The 19,778-nt window shown below is 39.4% G+C and overlaps 1 protein-coding gene across 6 annotated transcripts in view; it reads right to left on the reverse strand.

Moving 5' to 3' along the window:
- Positions 1-19,778, reverse strand: part of APP (amyloid beta precursor protein) — a 256,673-nt gene that overhangs the window by 79,576 nt on the left and 157,319 nt on the right. For 4 of the 6 annotated variants that reach the window (XM_045785475.2, XM_045785474.1, XM_045785473.2 and 1 more), the window contains 2 exons: positions 5,744-5,877; positions 203-277 (listed from right to left, as the gene is read on the reverse strand). In XM_045785475.2, coding sequence (XP_045641431.1) covers positions 203-277; positions 5,744-5,877 — 209 coding nt within the window. Of the gene's footprint in view, positions 1-202; positions 278-5,743; positions 5,878-18,407; positions 18,465-19,778 lie in introns of all 6 variants that reach the window. The other 2 variants (XM_045785471.2, XM_045785470.2) reach the window with 1 other exon arrangement.

Raw genomic sequence — 19,778 nt, forward strand, 5'->3', positions numbered from 1 at the left:
AATGCAAGTAACCATAGAAGTTTTATGGAAATGAATTATAACTTGGCTAATTAAAAGCAAATACAAGGAAAGGTTTAAGAAACTGCATTACTGGACAATGATGAGCGATAGTCCAAATTGATGGGAATATGAACAATCATTCAGAGATGCTGGAAAATGTGTAGGCCTGTGCTGCTGGGTGGAGAACTGGCTGGGGTTTTACCTGAATAACTGCTTTCTTGTCGGCTTTAGGCAAGTTCTTTGCTTGTCGTTCTGCCTCTTCCCATTCTCGCATGACCTACAAAATGAGAAAACATGTGAATTTAAAATCATCAGTTCCTTTTTCCAATTTTTATTTAATGAGAGATTATTTTCTTTCTGTACTTGACATTTTAAACATTAAAAAAAAATTACCACATTCCAGTCCAATCTCAAAACGATTTATCTGATCTCCCACTAGGATATAAATCATCTATCGTAGCAGTATATTAAACATAAAGGCTCACATTTATTGGAAGGAATATGGCCCTTTGAAACAAAGTTGTTCTTTTTTCCTTTTCCTCAGAAATGGCTGAAAGTCATTTTGTCTGATGTGCACAAATGTCAACGATTCATAAAGGCATTGATATACATATGTATGCATATATATACACACACATATTTCCTGAACAAGGATTTCCACCATTACATTGAATGCATTAGTCTTAGTCTTTTGTGAAAGCAAGTTATACAATTTCAAACTGTGTATTTTTCAAGCAGTAAAGCAGGGGAAGGCATGAACCTTTTATGCGTGTGCACACATGCCCTGAACACACTACCAAAGAAAAATACATGATGGAGGAAGGATAAGTCAGAAATCCTCAGAGCCAGCCCACTGATGGGTAATGAGGGCCTTCTGCTCACCAACCCCCATCATAAACAGCAAAAATACCCGAAGTACCTCCAGAAATTCCAAGGGAGTACATATTATAATGTTCTGAACGTAGCAAAACGTATTTTTGGCAAGTAATGCTAATTTAGTAACCAGGCTAATCGGTTTGGTAGGAAAAGAAAGCTTCCTGTTCTCATCCTTGAAGTTCACCCAGGATTACCCTGAGAGAGGTTCATTCATTGACCTGAATGCAGAGAGCAGAAGTCTGCAGCTGGGCCTGTTGCTGAAATGAAATGATACTAGATTCTTAACCACCTACGGCTGCCTTTCCTTTTCAAGTGTACTACTCGCTGTCAAGCAGAACTTTTTTAAGTGCAACTCATAACTGAGCCAGGTGACATAAAGAGCAGGAAGATCAAGTAAGCAATACAACGGTCTGCTGACAGATGTGTACTTGCATACTTTGTAGATACACAAAGCATAAAAGAACCTGATTTCTGTACTATAAGAGCCTGTTATTTATAGGTATTTATCCCTAAGGAATCGATTTTTCTGATACCCTTCAAGATAAAAAAAAAAAAGAGAGAGACGTGCATAAAAAACTACTGATAGAGAATTTCTACGAGATAATAACACATCAAATCACCATGTGGGTTTTTATTTAGGTATTTTATTATCTACTGGCATTAATTTGTTGTATAGGATACAAGACTAGCTTCTTTGTGTTCTTTCTCTGATTATGGAGAAAAGAGAATGGAGTGAATTTTCTATTACACATGAGGAACATGTAAAAAAATAACCTAAAAAGGTCACAACAAAATTAGAACAAATGACCCACTGCTGTGAATAAGAAGAGAATCAAAAGCAAAGAAACCTATTGTCCCGGATGCTTCGATGTCTCTAAGAATTAATGAAGGACCCCTGTAGGGAGGGGGCTACCGAAGACTACCTTTGCTTTCTGGATGAGATAAGGCTTGCAGCTTGCCATAAAAATATTTCAGTTTCCTGCTTTGAGAATGTTCACAGTGGCAGTACTCTACCATGAACTCTTCAGGCAAGGAATCTCAAAATTAGTTTGAGGGAGAAGCCAAACGTTTTACTGGAATGTGAAAATGGATTTCCTTATATCTTTACACTTTCACCATCCCCCCTTGCACATTCAGAACCTGATCTGTAAACTTTGAGCTGGGGAAATACACAGAATAATTAGAGAGATTTATTTGGCTAATAAACTGAAAATAAACTATTATAAAATGAAATCGAATTTGATTTTCAGAGCAATTTAACAATATTCTGTACCCTCACAAATAAAACAATTCACTGATACCATCACCCTAGGCCTATTTAATGCAAGATAAACACACACCATAGGCTCAACGTCTCTCTGAACAACGGCTACCACTGAGACGTCCCCAAAATAGATAACATTCCTGCAGATCTGCTACGTAGCAGACTCTGTATTAAGTGCTCTATAAAATCTGTGAGATTAGTCATGGTGATCTCCATTTTACGGACCAGATTAAGTCATCTGCTCAAGGTCATGGAGGAAAAAAAAATGGAGAAGGAAGGATATAAACCAAGATCTCTGTGGCTCTAAGAACCACGCTTTTATCCTCTATGGCCCAAACTGCCATTATAAAATATAAAAGTTATATATACATTATATATATAATTTATATGCTTATATAGCTATATACTTATATAAACATATCTAGTTATATATAATATATAAGTTTATATATAAATATATGTTATAAATACATACAAGTATATATAAATTATATATATAATCATATAAAATTGTTCAATGGCAAATTCAATAGGTGAGCTAAGTTTCCTTGTATTTAGTGACAGGAAAAGGACTATTCCTAAGATACTGATGCTTATCCTAAAAATAATAAATTCCAAAAAGGGTCAAATTTCATTTTGAAGAATTTCATTTTAAGGATATATTAAAACCTCTAAGTCCATAAGTAATATGTATAATTATTATAGAATATATAAATATATAATAAAATCATTTATAGACTATTCAGAATCTTATATTTGCTAGACACTATTCAGAACATATGGCAACAGAAATCTACAAGTTTAGTTATCATGACGCCCAACAACCAAATACCAAAACCCCCCAAATACCAACCCCCCCAAATCTCTGTATTCATAAGAAAACGAATAGTAACAAAAATTACAATAAAAATAAATTAAAATTCTCAGGTTGCTCCACATATTCTTGTAAAGCAATTTCCCACTGAGTGAACAAAAGTATCAGTATCATCAGATTTATGGATCTTCAAAGACTTGGCTGTGACATGCAGACAAAATGACAGCTAATACACAGAGATTTAAGAGGCAGGCAGGCAAGTTCAAAGGCAAACAGTCCTCAGAATTCAGTACCACAGATTATGAAGATAAATGTTAATCTCAGGCATCTCTTTTCTGTGACCACTGGAATGAGGAGACAGCATTCTCTGTTCTAGGGTCACATCTCTTAAGTTAGGTCAGATATAGTTAATAACTAAAAGATGAAGAAATTCCATAAAGATTTATATGGTTAAACAGATGTGTTAAACTAAAACTAAGTTACTATTCCAGGAAAGATCTAGAATATCTGAAACTGACATGTATATCAAAAAATCACTAATAAGTACTTGGCACTGGAGATGCCAAGGGGATGTTTCAGTGTTTATTTTTCTTTTTATTATTCTTTTTTTGGACTTCACTGCCCCTGAAATGGAATTTGAAGCCAGTGAGAAGGCCCTGAAAGCTTCAGAAGCAAACAGTGAGATAGGATTTAAGTTTAAAAGATGCCATTTCAGGGGCAAGAAATATGACTCAACTGCTTTCTTACTAGTGATTATGTATCAGCCCGTGTTTTTCCCAATGAGAAATCCGGTTCCCAGAAGAACTGCCTTCAGGTGAAACCTCATTATTCCACTCTACCTAGCTTCCTAGTTCAACTTGCTTTTAGGTCTTCATCATGGCCAACAACTACAACTGCACATTATATTCCAGAGCCAAAGTATTTTAACTTTTTCCCCTCCTTGTTATTATTTCAAAATAAATCTAAGTATCATGGTCACTCATCATAAAAAAAAAAAAGTAATTGTGTTGTGTCTTTCTAGATAATTTAGCAGTTTTGTTTTAAAATACAGGTTTTATTAAAAAAATAAAGAAAAATTAATAAATAAAATACAGGTTTTATTATATTCAAGTACGGTGAGGTCAACAGATCAGGAGACAGATGCCATTGAAAAGACTGTTACTCACACACATTTCCCAAGAGGAGGCAGCATGCCATGCTATGCCATTGAGGGAAGGAAGGTGCTGAAGCACTAAGGTGGGTCAGGAGGCAGAGGGAGTGAGGGGGAAATGTAGCCAGGAGTCTGTGGTTTCCTTGGGAAGGAATGGGTGAGTTGGGGCAAGCAGGCTGAAGCAGGCTTAGATTTGGCTAGTCTGAATACATTTGGTATAGAGGTATAGGGGCTGTCCCTAGATGTCTGATACCTAGCCTTGAAGTGAGCAGGGCAGGTGGGTAGTGGGTCAGAGTGTAAGAGTAGGATGAAGAAGGTATCTGGGGGAAATGGGCTTTGGAGAGGTTGGTTTGATTTTGAGAGGTGTGCCCCAAGGCTAGTCATTTGCTACCTTTAGGAACTGGCTAACCCTGAGAGGGGCAGTCTCCCTAGAGTTAGTAAGGGCCCAGATGTCAAAACACTAGAAAATTAAAGCCCATGATTAATGCAGTCTTTTAAAGACTTCCTGTGATCTTAGAAAATATATGGCAGACTGATCCATTAATCCTATTTAATGTCTATTATGAAAACTTCTAAGTATTTGTGCTAAATATTACTAAAATTAGTAATACCTTCTGATATTTACCACAGAACATTAACACCAAAAAAAGGAATGGTTGACTTTGACCTGAGAGATTTCCTCATTCACTCATTTATGTTTCCTTAAATCTGACTTTTCCTATTGTTTTTTCACTCTGAATTGTAGGCTTCAAGTTAGGCAGTAACTCACAAGGAAGTGCTGATATATATTTGCTGAGTGAATGAATGAATGAATGAAGAATCTGAGAAAGGGCTAACATTAATATTATCTCTAATAAATACAATATCCAGCACCTGGTATAGGCATATCAGAAATTGTAATTGATATTATTAGATATAAATTAACCAGGTTTTGAACAAATTTTTCAATTTGTTTCATAAAGGATTTGCTAAAAAACAAACAAGCCAGGGTTTGCCACACAATGTAGTGAGAAGAGCGTTGCACCAGGAGCAAGAAAGCTTCTAGTTCCAAATGCCATCTCTTGTGTTCCTTATATTGCTTTGTTCTAGAGTGGGAAGCCACAGTCTTGAACCACTGTTGCATTATTGATTGCTTATGAAATGAAATGCACTGATCATTATGGTTCACATTGCTTTTAAGTTCCTATGGTCTTACGAATTGGCTTTGGAATAAATGTGAAGTTCAAAGTTATAATACTTTGGCATCTAATAAAAAATATTCATCTTTATGACAGATCATTTTAAGGGATTTTAATTTACAACATCATGCTTACAGGGCTATGTATACACAAAGTAATAAAACCAGAGAGAATGCTGCAGACATAATTTAATTTGTGCTTATGAAATCCTGCTATACTTAGTGTGACTGGATCTCTCCTAGGTGGCATGCTCAAGGTGAATTCTAAAAAACCCAAAGTGATACCCTTAGAGCAAACATTTAAAACTAAGACTTTATGTCTTTAAAGATCTGGATAAAATTAAAGATCCCTTCTACCCCTAGGCATTCATCAGCCATAGAGCCCCCAGGGAGACTCTGAGGCAGAGGCTAAGCCCAGATTTCCCCTTTATTGTAAACGGAAGGATGGAAAAGTCACTTTACCTGTGACATTCGCTCGCGGTGCTTGGCCTCCAGCCTCTCTTTGGCTTTCTGGAAATGGGCATGTTCATTCTCATCTCCAGGTGTCTCGAGATACTTGTCAACGGCATCAGGGGTGCTGGCTGCTGTTGTAGGAACTACAAAGTAGAAAGAAGGAGGTTTGAGAAGAGAAACAGAATATCCAATCATTTCAAAGAAAGCCATATTTTCCTTTACTACAGAACAAAGAATTTAGTAGAGAAGCACATACAAGAAGTTAATGCTGTTTAAGAGAACACCATGAGACATTTCACAGCACAGTACAAATGTTTCACCCCCTTTCAAGTATAGGGTGAAGGAAAATCTATAAAACAGTCCCTTCTGTGATTATAGTGTTATATTTAAAATTCTTAGCAAAACAGGCATGCACAGAGCAAAACCAGTCGGTGTTTAATACAGACATTTTGTCCCAAATCCCTATGCCTTGCTAAATTAACTTTTGTAATCTTGAAAGTAAGATCTGTTATCAATATCGCACTTTTATGATTCCTATAGGGACCGAAGAAATCTCAAAATCAGTCTTTTGCAGAATATCACACCACCGAGTAAAGGTAAATTCTACACCATGTATTTCCGAGAGCAGATTTCAAAGCCACCTTTTGTGAGAAAGTGTTTGAAACACTATCCCAAACCCCGTAAAAGTCAAAAAATGCATTTCTGAAATCACAAAGGAACATTTCTGCCTTTACAAAATTTGACAAGTCAACCAATTCATTATACTAGTCAAAAGAAAGTGATTTCCATTTTGAGTTCAACTAAAACTGCTAAGCTGTATGACTGAGTTGCAACATAGACTGCTAAATTACGTGGAAACACAAATATCTGTAAAATTGAAGAGCGTACTGTAAAACAAAAATATTTTAACTCATGAGCCGAGTGAATTGTAATGCCCTATACAAGCAGTTTTCCAAAAGATTAGTAATGATTAGCGAGAATTCAGAGCATTCATGAGCTTACAAGAAAAAAAAAGGAAGGAAAAAAGACGTTGATTTAAAGAATAGAATATGTTCAATCAAAACAGTGAAATTAGGTGGTTTCACTATGCTTTCAGGTCAAATCAATGTAAGCATTTTATTCAAAAGATTACTCAAATATCACCAATGCTTTATTTTTCTTTACTGATTTTTATCTAATTATTGACTACTATCTTTGAAATATGATACCCCAAAGAGGACTTAAATGAGACATATTTATGGCTAAATCATTTTGAAACAAAATTCTTTTTTAATTTTATTTATTTGCCAGGGAGAGAGGGAAGACAAGCAGGGGGAGCAGCAGGAAGAGGGAGAAGCAGGCTCCCCACTGAGCAAGAAGCCCCAATGGGGGGCTTGATCTCAGGACCCTGGGATCATGACCTGAGCAGAAGGCAGACGCTTAACTGACTGAGCCACCCAGGTGTCTCTTGAAAAGAAATTCTAAGCTAAATGTCTTTTATACATGCTTTGAGAAAAAAAACACCTGGAATCTTCACAGTCCAAAGGCTTCCAGATTTCAACCAAAACCAGAGGCTTTTTTGTTAAGTAAGTAAGATCTTTAATTTTAAAGCGGAATACTTGCTCAGATTTCTCCCCTTCTTCTTTAATCACTGTGCAATAATTATTTTTTTAAAAAATAAGAGTTTAGGTATCTATACAGAGGTTGCTTTTAAGTGGAAGGAAGGAGGAGGGGAGTATGCCTGGGGTTATTTTTCAAAATACTTGTGTGTTCAGCCCCCTGCCTCACCAGGGGACTGTGAGTCAACAGGTTTGGGACTGGCACAGGGCATCACAGATTAAAAAGTATCTGCCCCCATCTTCCGTGTGGTAGATGGGAGAGAGCGTACTTCAGCGGCAAAGGGGAAAAGCAGCATAAGCTTTGCAATTAGGCACACCTGGCTTTTAGTCTTTCTTAGACTAGCTGTGACCCAGGGCAGGTAACGTGAGTCGTCTGTCCCCCTGTGTCTTCATCTCTCAGGCCAGCATACTAGCTGCACTGGGAAAACGAGTTGCCACCCCACACATTAGGCTGGTATATACAGTCCTTCGTGCTCTTCTCTCTTCCTTTGCTTATCACATGTCATTCAAATCTTAGAGCTTTATGCAAACCATAGAAAAAAAGGAGCTATTTTTATTTCACATCCATGGAAAATGAATTACACACAGGACCATGAGGTACCCACCTACAGGAAAAGGAATATATGTTTTTCTAAAAGATCTTTGGTATAATCCCCATAAACGGCCCCCAAATGATTGAAAAGGAGTCCTTAATTTTTAAGACTGAGAAATAATTGTCAATTTAAAATTCTTTAAAAAAAAAAGGAAATCAAAGGCAAGTGTTTTTCTGCATAAATTCAAGCAAATCAATATGCAAGTATATTTAACTTCATCAGTGCTCCCCATTGGAAATGGAAGTGATGTTTAGCATTTTAAATTTGTTTCCTGTGGTTTTCATCGTTTTTTCCTCTTTGCAGGGACAGCTTAAACACGAACACGTTGAAGTTCTTTTGGCACAGTACGATCCGGCAGGATAACAGAATTAGGGAGACCATATTTTCCATTTTGAACAAATGAAAATGTATGAATGTTTGGGGCTCTTGTCACTGATCAAGATAGCCGTCCGGCTGTTAACCGTCAGAACCGTAACACAGTATCTTCTTCGAAAACTAGAATTACACAAGTTACTGTGTAAGTAGGAAAGCTCTCCACCCAACTTTTATGGTTGGCAAATTGTATGGTTTTCTCCAACTCTTATGATTTGCAAACACTGTCTACTGTTTGATGGAAAGGACATAAACACTGAAATCTGAGTCAGTATAATCTCATTAGCCTATCTTAAAATGTAGCTTTGTAATATTAAGGATAAAAGAATATTAGAGAAATGAGCATGCAAGGTATATTTAATAGGATTAAGAATATTTCAAGTATTAAGACTTCTTTTTAGGCGTGTGGAAATAAATACAAATACTGTATTCCTGACTTATTCCATTTAATCCAATATTTCTTTTCGAGTAAATCCTTGTAAGCAGCCCTTGTTATTGCTGTTCTCGAACACTTTAAAGGAAGCTTTTAATCTTTAATTCAAGCATTTCAGCCATTCGCACTAACGCTCCTTCTCAATTAGCGTGACTGAAGTTCTCCTGTATTCCTACCAACCAGCAAACCAGATCACTGTCCAGTCAAGGAGAGAAGAATGATGGTACATCTTGATATCTGAAAATGAATTTAATATTTCATTATCACTACCCTGCAGCTGGTAGGGAGGAAGGGGACAGTGTTTTAAGGAAGAATTTGTACAGACAGCTCGGCTTCTGTTTCTCTGATATCCCTACATCCTAAAGACATGATCACACCAGGAACAGCTGCTGGTTTGTGATAGAGTCCAGGGTAGGCCGGACGCATGATAACGAGGACAGTGGGCAGGAGCAGGAAACCTGTGCCCTTTGTCCCTGCCCTTTCAAGGTGCTTCCTTTGGGAAAACAGTGGCTCGGGGAACAACAGCGTATGTTCCAGGGCGCAGAGGAATGGGAAGCTGTTTATCGCAGGTCACTTAAAGCACAGGGCATTTTAACAACGGAGAAAGTAGAAACAAACTGGCCTTATGAGGCTTTACTTTGGTTGTGGTTTTGTTACCATACAGCAGTTCATCCTGTCTAGAGACCTCCGAGGCGCCTTAGAAACTGTGATCTCGGCTCCCATTTCCAAATCGGCCAAAAAATAACAACCTGCACTGATTAGCCTCTACTGCACGAGATGCTTTCCACGTGTCATATAATATATGGGGGAAGGAAAAATTACCCCATTACAGTTATTGTGCATTTAATATAATTCCTCCTATCTCTGATCCACAAATACGTCTGAATTTAGGATTAGGTAAACCGTGAAAAGGCTTATAAAGTTAATATTTAGAGCAGGAAAGGGCTAATCCATCGATATGTCCGGGGCACCGGAAAATATTTGCTTTTGTTAATGAACAACATGAATTGGCAAAAAATATGCTTCGCTATGATATCTGTCGACCTATTTTCTATCCAACAGCTGTTCCTGCCCTGAATGCTTATCTGGCAAATGACCTCCACCCAACGTTTCAGCAGAAGTAGGGTTATGAGACAGGGCTCAGAAAAAAGAGCCCACAGGGCGTGAACCTGGATGATCTCTTAGCCTTTGGCCCCGGCTCAGACGGGCTCATTTGTGCCTTCTGCAAGCAAGCTCGCTGGATATAGTCCCCTTTGGCAGAAAACTACACATTCAGGGTTAAACACCTTTAGCTCTGGGTTTTAACCTCTAGCTGCCACACCATTAGCAGCCCGGCACCATCATATGCATGAGCTTTTAACTTTTCAAATGACCTTCATATGGATTTTCTTCGTTTCGTCTCATAACAGCCTGGTAAAATATTAGGTAGGATATACCTTTCAATACCAAGAACGGGTGTCTAAATGTAATACCAAACAAAAACAAATGCTACAGAAAAGCAATTCCAACTCATAGCACATTACTGTCTCAAGGTGAACATTCTGGTTCCAAAAATTCAGTGCCTTCCAGATGACTAATACTTCCCATAGAAGCTTCACTCTTGCTTTTTTGCAACAGGGGAGGTCAGAAGTATCTGAAAAGCTGAGATAGCAGCTCGGATGTGGACCGTGCCACCTTGAGAGTGTTTGTTCATTCCTTTATTCCTCTGTTTAGCAAATATCACCACCCATACCAAATGTGAGACACAGGGGAGAAACCAATGAGCAAAACCAAGACCGCTGTTCTTATGGAATTATATTCTAGTGAGAGAAACAATCACCTCAAAAAAAAAAAAAACCCAGATAAAAGTAAGTAACACATTGTGAAAATGTGATTTGTATTATGGAGAAAAAGAAAACTAGAACAGGGCTGGGAAGAATCAGGAGGGCGGGAGAAGGGAGGCAGGGGTAGGCGAGTGGCCAGGCTGGGTCCGACTGAGAAGGTGTGTTTAGACAAAGAGCTGAAGCCCTCCTGTCACCTGCTGGAGGAATGCAGCAGGGAGACACAGAACTAGCACGAAGGCCCTAAGAGGTGAGTGTGCCTGGAAAATTCTAGGACAAGCAAGGTCAGTGCGGCCAGAGCTGAAGGAGCAAGGGAGAGAGAAGCGAGAGAGGCAGAAAGGAAAGGAGGGACAGATCAGCTAAGGGCTGTGAGGAGCCAATGAGAGCTGTTTTGAGGAGGGGAAAGATGCAGCAAGATGTGACGGATGCTTTAGACCCTTTAGAAGGGTCACTGTCTGTGAAGGGACAAAGCAGAAGAGGGTGAGGGGTTCTCATGGAAGGTTCCTCCCTCTCCCCCCAGACATAAGACGAATCACAGATTCGCTTCATCACAAAGTGCTATTACACAGGTAACCAGATACTGAGGGAAAAGTTCTTTGCACAGGTGTGTGAGGGTTCATTTCAGTTTTAATAATTTTGCACCAACGTATGTCACAACATTTCCACTTCATGTTGCAATTGCTCTTAGTACCTGCCAGAGCTTTTTTTTTTTTTTGCTTTCACTTTATTTTATTTTTTTCATTTTTGGGGGCGGAGAGAGAGAAAGAGAGAAAGTGCCCATGCGGTGGAGGGGGGGGGGGGTCAGAGGGCGACAGAGAATCCTAAGCAGGCTCCACACCCAGCACAGAGCCCCACAGTGTGGGGCTCAATTTCACAACCCTGAGATTGTGACCTGAGCGGAAATTAAGAGTCGGCTGCTTAACCGACTGAGCCACCCAGGGGCCCCATTGCTTTCAGTTTATTAATGAACCCTGGTGCTGCACCCAATGTTCCTGTAATAAAATACACCACCATCACTGGGGACATGATGCCAAGGAAACATTTCCCTCCCAGCACTTTCCCTGAGAAAACTTAATAATTTTTAGAAAAGTTACCTCAAAACCAAGTGAAAACTGGTATTATCTTCAGAATGTGCTAGAAATCACTCCCCTTGCCTCATATCAGAGACACGATCAAATTTAGCCAATAAATCCAAGTTTACGCCACATTTTTAGTTCATTTCAGTTCTGACTGTATCCTCACTACACAGTACTCCATTTCGTGCAAAGCAGCAATAATGTGGAGTCGAAACACTGCAGACATCACACGAAAACTTGTCCCTATCATTTTGATATTCGCTTGTTCCCTCAATCTCGAGGAGACACGCAATTTTATAGTCAAGAAGGGCTCAGGATGCAAAAGGCGCAATAACCCCACCTTCAAACAGTAACGACTCTGTCTACACCAGGCAACGAGGCACAATGTTTCCCCAAACAGAGGCCCGTGAATGGCACCGAGTCGATATACTAATGTGAGATTACTCTCCTTTCGTCAGGAGAAAGGCAACTGATCTCTACAGCATGGACAAGGGAAGATGAAAGTAAATGAAGACCGACACCAGTCATTGCTTTGTCACTGACAATGCTACTTATACAGAGCAGGCAACAGTGTGACTTGAAACGGCTGGGATTTATATTCGAGGTGGCAATGAGGCTCATTCACGTATAGGTGAAATATAAACCTATAAAGAAAGATTTCAGGTGAAAATTTAATCTGAAAACAAGGCAGAGCTTGCAGAGGGCCACCCTGACGTTAAAAAAAAGAAAAAAAAAAGTCTTTCCGTTTCTCTAATTCCAAAATAACTAAAATCCCAACCACGTTCTGAACTCAAATATTTATCGCACCCATCAAGCCCAAGTGAGAGGGGCCACTTGTAATGTGAAAATAGTGTGTGACCCTTAAATAGGGGTTCAGACTCTCTAAAAACAGAAAAGAAGAAAGAACAAAGGCCCTTCTCCCCCCGCCGCACCCTTGCTTCAGGCTTGTTTTACAGTCAGTGCGATCATAGTTGGCAGACTATCAAGGCGCCGAGCGGACATAAGGTAATAAAAATGTAATCTACGCGGTGTTTACTCTAGTCAAGCTACATTTCTTTTTTATGTCTTATGGGCACATACTGGATGTGGGAATTTTGTCAAATGCGTGAAAGGAGCGTGAAAGAATGAGCGCTGGCGTTATTTTTGTTAATATCTAGCTCCGATTTAGCGCCATGCACCCAAATTTAAGAGCAACCTCAAGTCTGAATCTAAACACCACATGTGAATCAACAGCCGTCCTAAGTGGCTTCCAGAACGTCTCACCCTTCTGTTACTGTCTTCTGTCCAGGTGTCGGGAGCTAGTCTCAACTTCATTAATGGTGACTCATAAAGAGACCTGTCAGAGTTGCTCAACACACACACAGGGGTTCAAAAAGTCAAAATCTGCAATGATATCTACTTTCAAAGAAATCGTAGCAGGAAAAGCCAGATAGAGCTGTTAACCTCTGTGGAGGTCTTAAGGATAAAACCAATTTCATTTTCCTCTGGCTTTCCACACTGGTCTTTCCCTACACTTGTATATTTTACTTTATATTGTTACTTAATCCTATCACACGCCTGGGTCTCATCTCATCAATAAAGCTGCCAAGCTATTGGAAGCAGGGAACCGGGTCTACTTGGCTGGTGTCCCTCCCAATACCCAGCTTAGCACAAGCACGTCCTGAGCTCAGAAGCAACAGCTTTATTAAATCAGAGGTTGACATGCTGGTCTTCTTTTTTGTAAATAATGTATTTTTTTTGGAGCACAGCTGTATCTGTTTACCTATGGTCTATAGCTGCTTTCACGTTACGATTCCAAGTTGAGCATGTATAAAAGAGACCATACGGCCCGCAAAACCTAAAATATCGACTCTCTGGTCTTTTATGGAAATTTTTGCCAAAACTTTTATTAAACTATCTACTTACATTTCTTTGGAAATAGCTGAAGAACAGAGCACATATAGAATGAGCATTTTTTTTATTGTTCTGAGTAAATGAGGTTTTTTGTTTTTTTTTTTTAAATGCTGTTTTGCTGAGCAAATCAATTCCTGTCCATCTTAGGGATTTGTCCCTATGATAGCTTGGAGGAAAAGGCATTTTTCATTCTGATCATTTCTCGATACCAAAGATGTGGCTTCTCATAAGTGTCAATCTAACAGATTTTACTGCTACTGATGTGACATGTAATTTAATGCACTCCCACATCTTTTTAGTGATTTTAATTACTATTAATAATGCCTGGCAGTTTTATAAAAATATCATAGTTCCATTAGTATTCGAGAATGTGCTAATGGGAACTAATATTTGCTATTTCACAATCAGAAGAACAAGTACAGTGTGACTGAAAACAATGGTTGAACTCTGGCCAAAGATTGAATGCCTGGGTGTTAGGACAGGATATGACAACTCCGGGGTGAAGGTGGCACATTCCATTCAAAGGCTGCACAGTGAGTTTGCAAACTGTGAGCCTCTTAAGGCAGCAGCCTTAGAACTTGGGGATGGTGACTTGGCCTGATTTGATATGTCCTCATTATTTTTATATTCTCTGAAAGTGTATTAGTCTATTCTATTTCGACCATTTTGATATGAGTAGAAAAAAAATATTTTCTCCTTCTGGATCCTGCACAAGGCCAGATCTAGCCTTTGCAGAGGCCCTAAGGCCATAAACATGATCCCAAGGTACATTCTAGATGCCAGTGGTCTGTGTGGCAAGGCCATGTGGCATCACTACAGATGGCTGTTCTCTAGCATATGCTGGGATTCTGTGAAACAGACAGAGGAGGAGGGGGTGGTGCACGGGGGAACCATAAACTTCCAACCCAGGGGTTTGCTGGTTAAGTCTCTGTTTCCCTAATGGCGCTCATATTAGAGTAGAAAGACTATGAGATCTCTAACTACCCTAGAGTCGGCATAGCAATTTCCACCCTACCATGTACACATTGAGAGTCAGGATGGTGGTCTATCAAATTCTAGCATCTGTCAGGAACTGGAGGCTTCTGACATTGAACACATCCACAGGCCCTCAAGTTCATGGAAAGTGTGCCTGTTTATGCCAGCCTAGTTATATCTTTGAATCAGATGTGGGCTCACCTAGTGTAGATCAGAGGCTCTCAATGGGGGGGGGTGACTTTGCCCCTCCCTGCCTCAGGACACAATTTGGCAAAGTCTGGAGACAGCCAAAGTTATCATAGTTGGGGTCATTGTACTGGCATCTTGTGGGTAGAGGCTAGAGATACTGCTGAACAGCCTCCAAACACAGGACAGCATCCGCAAGAACAAATGATCTAGCCCCAAATGTCAATAGCGTCGAGGTTGAGAGACTTGGTTTAGATACTGTCACAACTCGCTGCAAGAAGGGAGCCAAAGATGGGTCTTTGTCGTTCTCTTTGGCCAGACCCTCTGGTGCAGTCAGCTGACTCAATCCTGGCACGATGCTCTGTGTGACATTAAAGAGGCCGTCGGTTTGCCTTTTGAGATGCAATCTGACGGGAAGACCACTAGGAACAAAAAAATCATTCTCTCATATTTGAAACATAAACTAATCAATAAATATTTATATATTAATCTAACTGTTGTTCACAAACACAAACGGGCAGACACAAAATTCACGTCAGAAACAACTCCGATCTCATCAGATACTGATCTCAAACAGGAAAAAGATTTTATAAAGGATTAAAATCCACAACTTTATGAGTAAAATGAAAGCTCTCAGCCTCTTATCTCTATCTTTTTTTATCTGTGGTTTAGATTCTTATCTACAACAACAACAGTGAAAACAACAACAACAAAATCAGTGTTCCTTAAAATTGCAATACTCAAAACTGGTTTTTATGACAAAGATTTAAAATCTAGAAATATCTGATTATAATACGTTTTTACTGGACAATGACTGTATAGTGTAGACCATTGCAGATTTTCTCCACATGTACAGTGTTACATCAGTTTAACCAAGGAGCTTTTTCTATCTCATTTCATATTTATTATTTGACTAGAAGCAACTCAAAGTGAGAAACCCATAAGACAACCACTTTGGTGAAGAGAGACCTTCCAGTGAAGACCTAGGTCAGTGAAGGAGCCAAATCAAATGGGTTTGCTCACCTTCTCACTGGGCTCATTGCTCTGACTACATTCTGCTATCTGCATTTGACCTCCAGATGACCGTGACTTCTTTAATTCAAATGTGTAGCTTTGCTATAAATAAGATAGCATCGCTGCACAGACTATAAATAACTAGAAATTATATGCTTTCTCTAGTCTGTTTGTACTAGCACTGCAGAACCCTACACTTGCTGTGATGAATAGTCTCTGTAGGGAGACAAGAAAATAGAGCTGCCAAAATCACTTCACCCTCCTAGGATGGAAAGGTGTCATGATCCCAAATACACCAGAAGTATTTGGAGACTATTACTGGAAAAGAGGAAATTATGAGAGATTTTCAAGGTCTGTTTGGAAGAGCTGAGGATGCAAGAACTTCATGAAAATAAAAAAAAAGCTTTTTTTAAATATCGTTCTTAAAGATTTTATTTATTTATTTGAGAGAGAGAGAGAGTGTGTGTGTGTGCACACATGGGAGCAGAGGCTGAGGGAGAGGGAGCCCAGAGACTGATGTGGGGCTCGATCTCACAACACTTGAGATCACAACCTGAGCTGAAATCAAGAGTCGGACTCTTAATTGACTGAGCCACCCAGAGGCCCTCATGAAAATAAATTTATCAAATAATGTTCATTTCTGTTAATTAATAAAAATGGAAAAATATAATTCTTTTAGATGCTAAAAATGATATAAAATGAATTATTTTTTTATAAGAGGGGGAAAAGATATTTACTGAGGCATGCTATATTCGATGCATTTAGAAAAAAGTTTTTAATATTCTTCCTCTTTCTGTTATTTTCTGTACTCTTAAAATACGCTCTGAACTTCAAATGTAATTTTTCTAACCTAAAAAACAGAATCAAATCCTTGGCTGTATGGAGTGCCGTGCATAGCCACACTATCATTTATGTTTCAAAGCTGGTCGTGCCATGTTTGATGGCTCTCACGGCCTCATTTTCTCCCATGTATAAGGGATATGAAGAAAACGCCCACAAAGTACTACTGAGAAAAATAAATGATCTGTGAAAATGCCTGGTAAATTGCAGCCCACCACAAAGATCAATATATTATTAATCTTACAGCGTAATACCCAGTTTTCTCTGGTCCTCTGTGTCAACTCACTTCTCCTACTTTTGATGTTGTTAGGAAAAAAATGCTTTGTCACAATCACAGAAAATATGTTGACTGTGGTAGCAAAATCCCCACATCCTTCAGAAGTTATATATAAAGTGAATGAATTTGAATCTTATGGTGGCCATTAAAAAAACTTTATGATCGATGATGAAAGTGTTTGTAAATTATATAATTCTCTATTATTTATCTTTTTAAATTTTATTTATCTTTTAAAGATTTTTTAAAAAGATTTATTTATTTATTTGAAAGGTTTTATTTATTTGAGAGAGTGAGTGAAAAGAGAAAGAGGGACAGAGCTCGCACAGGAGCAGGGACAGAGGGAGAAGAAGTGGGAGAAGCAGACTCCCCAGCTGAGCGGGGAGCCCTATGCGGGGCTTGATCCCAGGACCCTGGGATTATGACCTGAGCTGAAGGCAGCCACTTAACCGACTGAGCCACCCAAGCACCCCTAAGATTTATTTATTTTAGAGAGAGAGAGAGGGAGTGTGTGAGCGTGTGCACGTGCACAGAGGAACAGAAGTAGAGGGAGAAGGATTGAAGCACACTCCTTGATGAGCGTGGAGCCTCATGTGAGGCTCGGTCTCACGACTCATGAGATGAGGACCTGAGTCAAAATCAAGATTCAGACACTTAATCGACTGAGCTACCCAGGCGCCACTTGTTTACTTTTTTAAAAAGATCAATTTGGAGACCGGGATTTTGTTTCAGGATACTATAAATAAATGCTAATTCTCATTATATCTGAACTACAACTGAAATTGTATCTCTTTTTCCAACAACCATAAGCATCAACAGCATGCGTATGTACCATCCCTAACCTAACGATGCATAAATCCATTTTTGGATATAATCCACATTTTAAAGTAAGTACTTGTGTGTTTAACACCACATTTTAAAACCAAGCTAGACTGATATGCCAACTGGGATCTTCACAAAACACAGACATTCTAAGGTTGGTTGATGCAAGATTTCTTCCGACGAATCTTTTTCTATAGCCTTATGATAAAAGCCAAAGTTGGGCACTTCTGTCCCAGTAGCGTGCATTCAGGGAGAGGAAGAAGAGGTGGTTAGGAAATCTGGAGGTACTCTTTCACTTCCTAAGGCGTCACACGTGCCTTACAACAAACACACAACTGAAGTCTGTGCATACACGTTAGTCCATGGAGTTAGTACAATGCATGCATATTATGTATTTTTCTGGGAAATGAGTCACTTATACATATGTGGCCTCTTGTTACACTGTGGCATCTTGACAGCTTTAGGAAATAAAATAGTGATGCCAACTAAAACACAAAACTGTTACATATACGATACATAATAGAACCACACTAAACTGAAAAAGAAAAAATGTCAGAAATAGAAGTTTAGTCTATGCTCTTAGCCCGGCATCTGAAGTTGTCTGGCAAAACTGCACATGATTACAAATCAAAGCAACGGAAATAAACATTTTATTGAAAGACAGGTGTTTGAGACACATGAAACCATGCAAAGAAGGTGACGATGCTGGAGTTATAATCCAGCCATGCACTGTACCACGTCCTACCCCCCACCCCCCTCCAGTGAATGACAACATACGTTTAACAGCATCTTGGGGAAGAGGTTCCTGGGTAGTCTTGAGTAAACTTTGGGACACTATGGAGAAAATAAGAGAACATAACTAAAAACAAAAATAGAAACAGGGGAATGATGGTTGAAACTTACATGATTCCATTGACTAAAGGGAAAAACAAAAACAAAAACAAAAACACTGGATGAAAAACAAAACTAAACAAATACCCTGAGGCTGGGCCCCTGGATGGAACCAAAGTAAACATAAACATAAGAAATCTATTTCCCCAGTGATACCTTAGAGTGCTGGGTATTGGGTCTCCAATAGTACTTCCAAGTAACATGTTGAGGATTGAGGATTTCCTGCTCCCATTCTCCCTCCTTAGTGCCAAGCATCGTCAATTCCCAAGGATCCACTTCTATCACCCAGTCATAGGGCACCTCCAGCTCGCAGCTTGGGCCATGTGTTGAATTTTATTGTCCACTTAGATCTGCCCATCCCTCTGACCAACCTTCAGCCTCTCATGCTTGCTTTCTTGATAAATTATTCTAGAACCTACCTTCCCTGGAACTAAATAGGGACTGCCTGGCTGATCCATTACACCTTTGTTGGGAGTCTCTACCTTTGGCAAATCTCTCAGCAAAAGGCATGCCATCCAGGGCACCTTCAGAGGCTCCGACTGACCTGTGGTGCCCACAGCTCGCTCCCAGCCTGAGTCAAATCAGACAGATGAAGTGGAGAGGGTGTGCGTATACGGGCTGTACAAGTGTTTTGGGGGCTGGGGAATAATTTCTAACTCAAGGCAAATTCCTCAATGCCGATAATTCTTAAAAACCCTCTTTCTTATTACATGTGCGCGCACACACACACACACAATTTATATTTCAAAAAATAAATCCACCTCAGGGAAATGGAGAAAAAAAAGTTGGAAATCTGCCAAGAAATCTCCCTCAGCAGCTAAGCCAGTTAGAATCTCTGTAACAAAAGTCCTTTGTTCGAGAGGCTCCAGGCAACAGAATCCCCCATTGTGTTCCATGTTACCTGACCTAATTAACTTCTTTGTTTGAAACTGAAGAAAGGAGTCTTTTGAGCTAGAAGTTACAATCACCCAATGGTAGCCAGAAAAGAAGCCCTGGGGGTTACCAATTCCTACACCTGTTCTCACACAAGATAGAAATGGAGTCATCCCTTACACAGGAGACCAATAGGAACTGTTCCATTAGATTCCACTTAGATGCTAGGCTTCACAATAGAAGGTCTTAATGGTGCAGGTCCTTTTGTTGTTTAGCGTAAGCCCATGATCACAGCAGAAAACAATTTATATAATCCCTAGGAATCCCAGGCAGGAAATGGTAGCTGTCACCCTCACAAGAACGAGGGAGAAAAGGCAGGAGTCT

The sequence above is a fragment of the Ursus americanus genome, chromosome 4 (genome assembly GCF_024610735.1).
Source record: "Ursus americanus isolate L20-20 chromosome 4, mUrsAme1.1.p, whole genome shotgun sequence".
In the NCBI taxonomy this organism is placed as follows: domain Eukaryota; kingdom Metazoa; phylum Chordata; class Mammalia; order Carnivora; family Ursidae; genus Ursus; species Ursus americanus.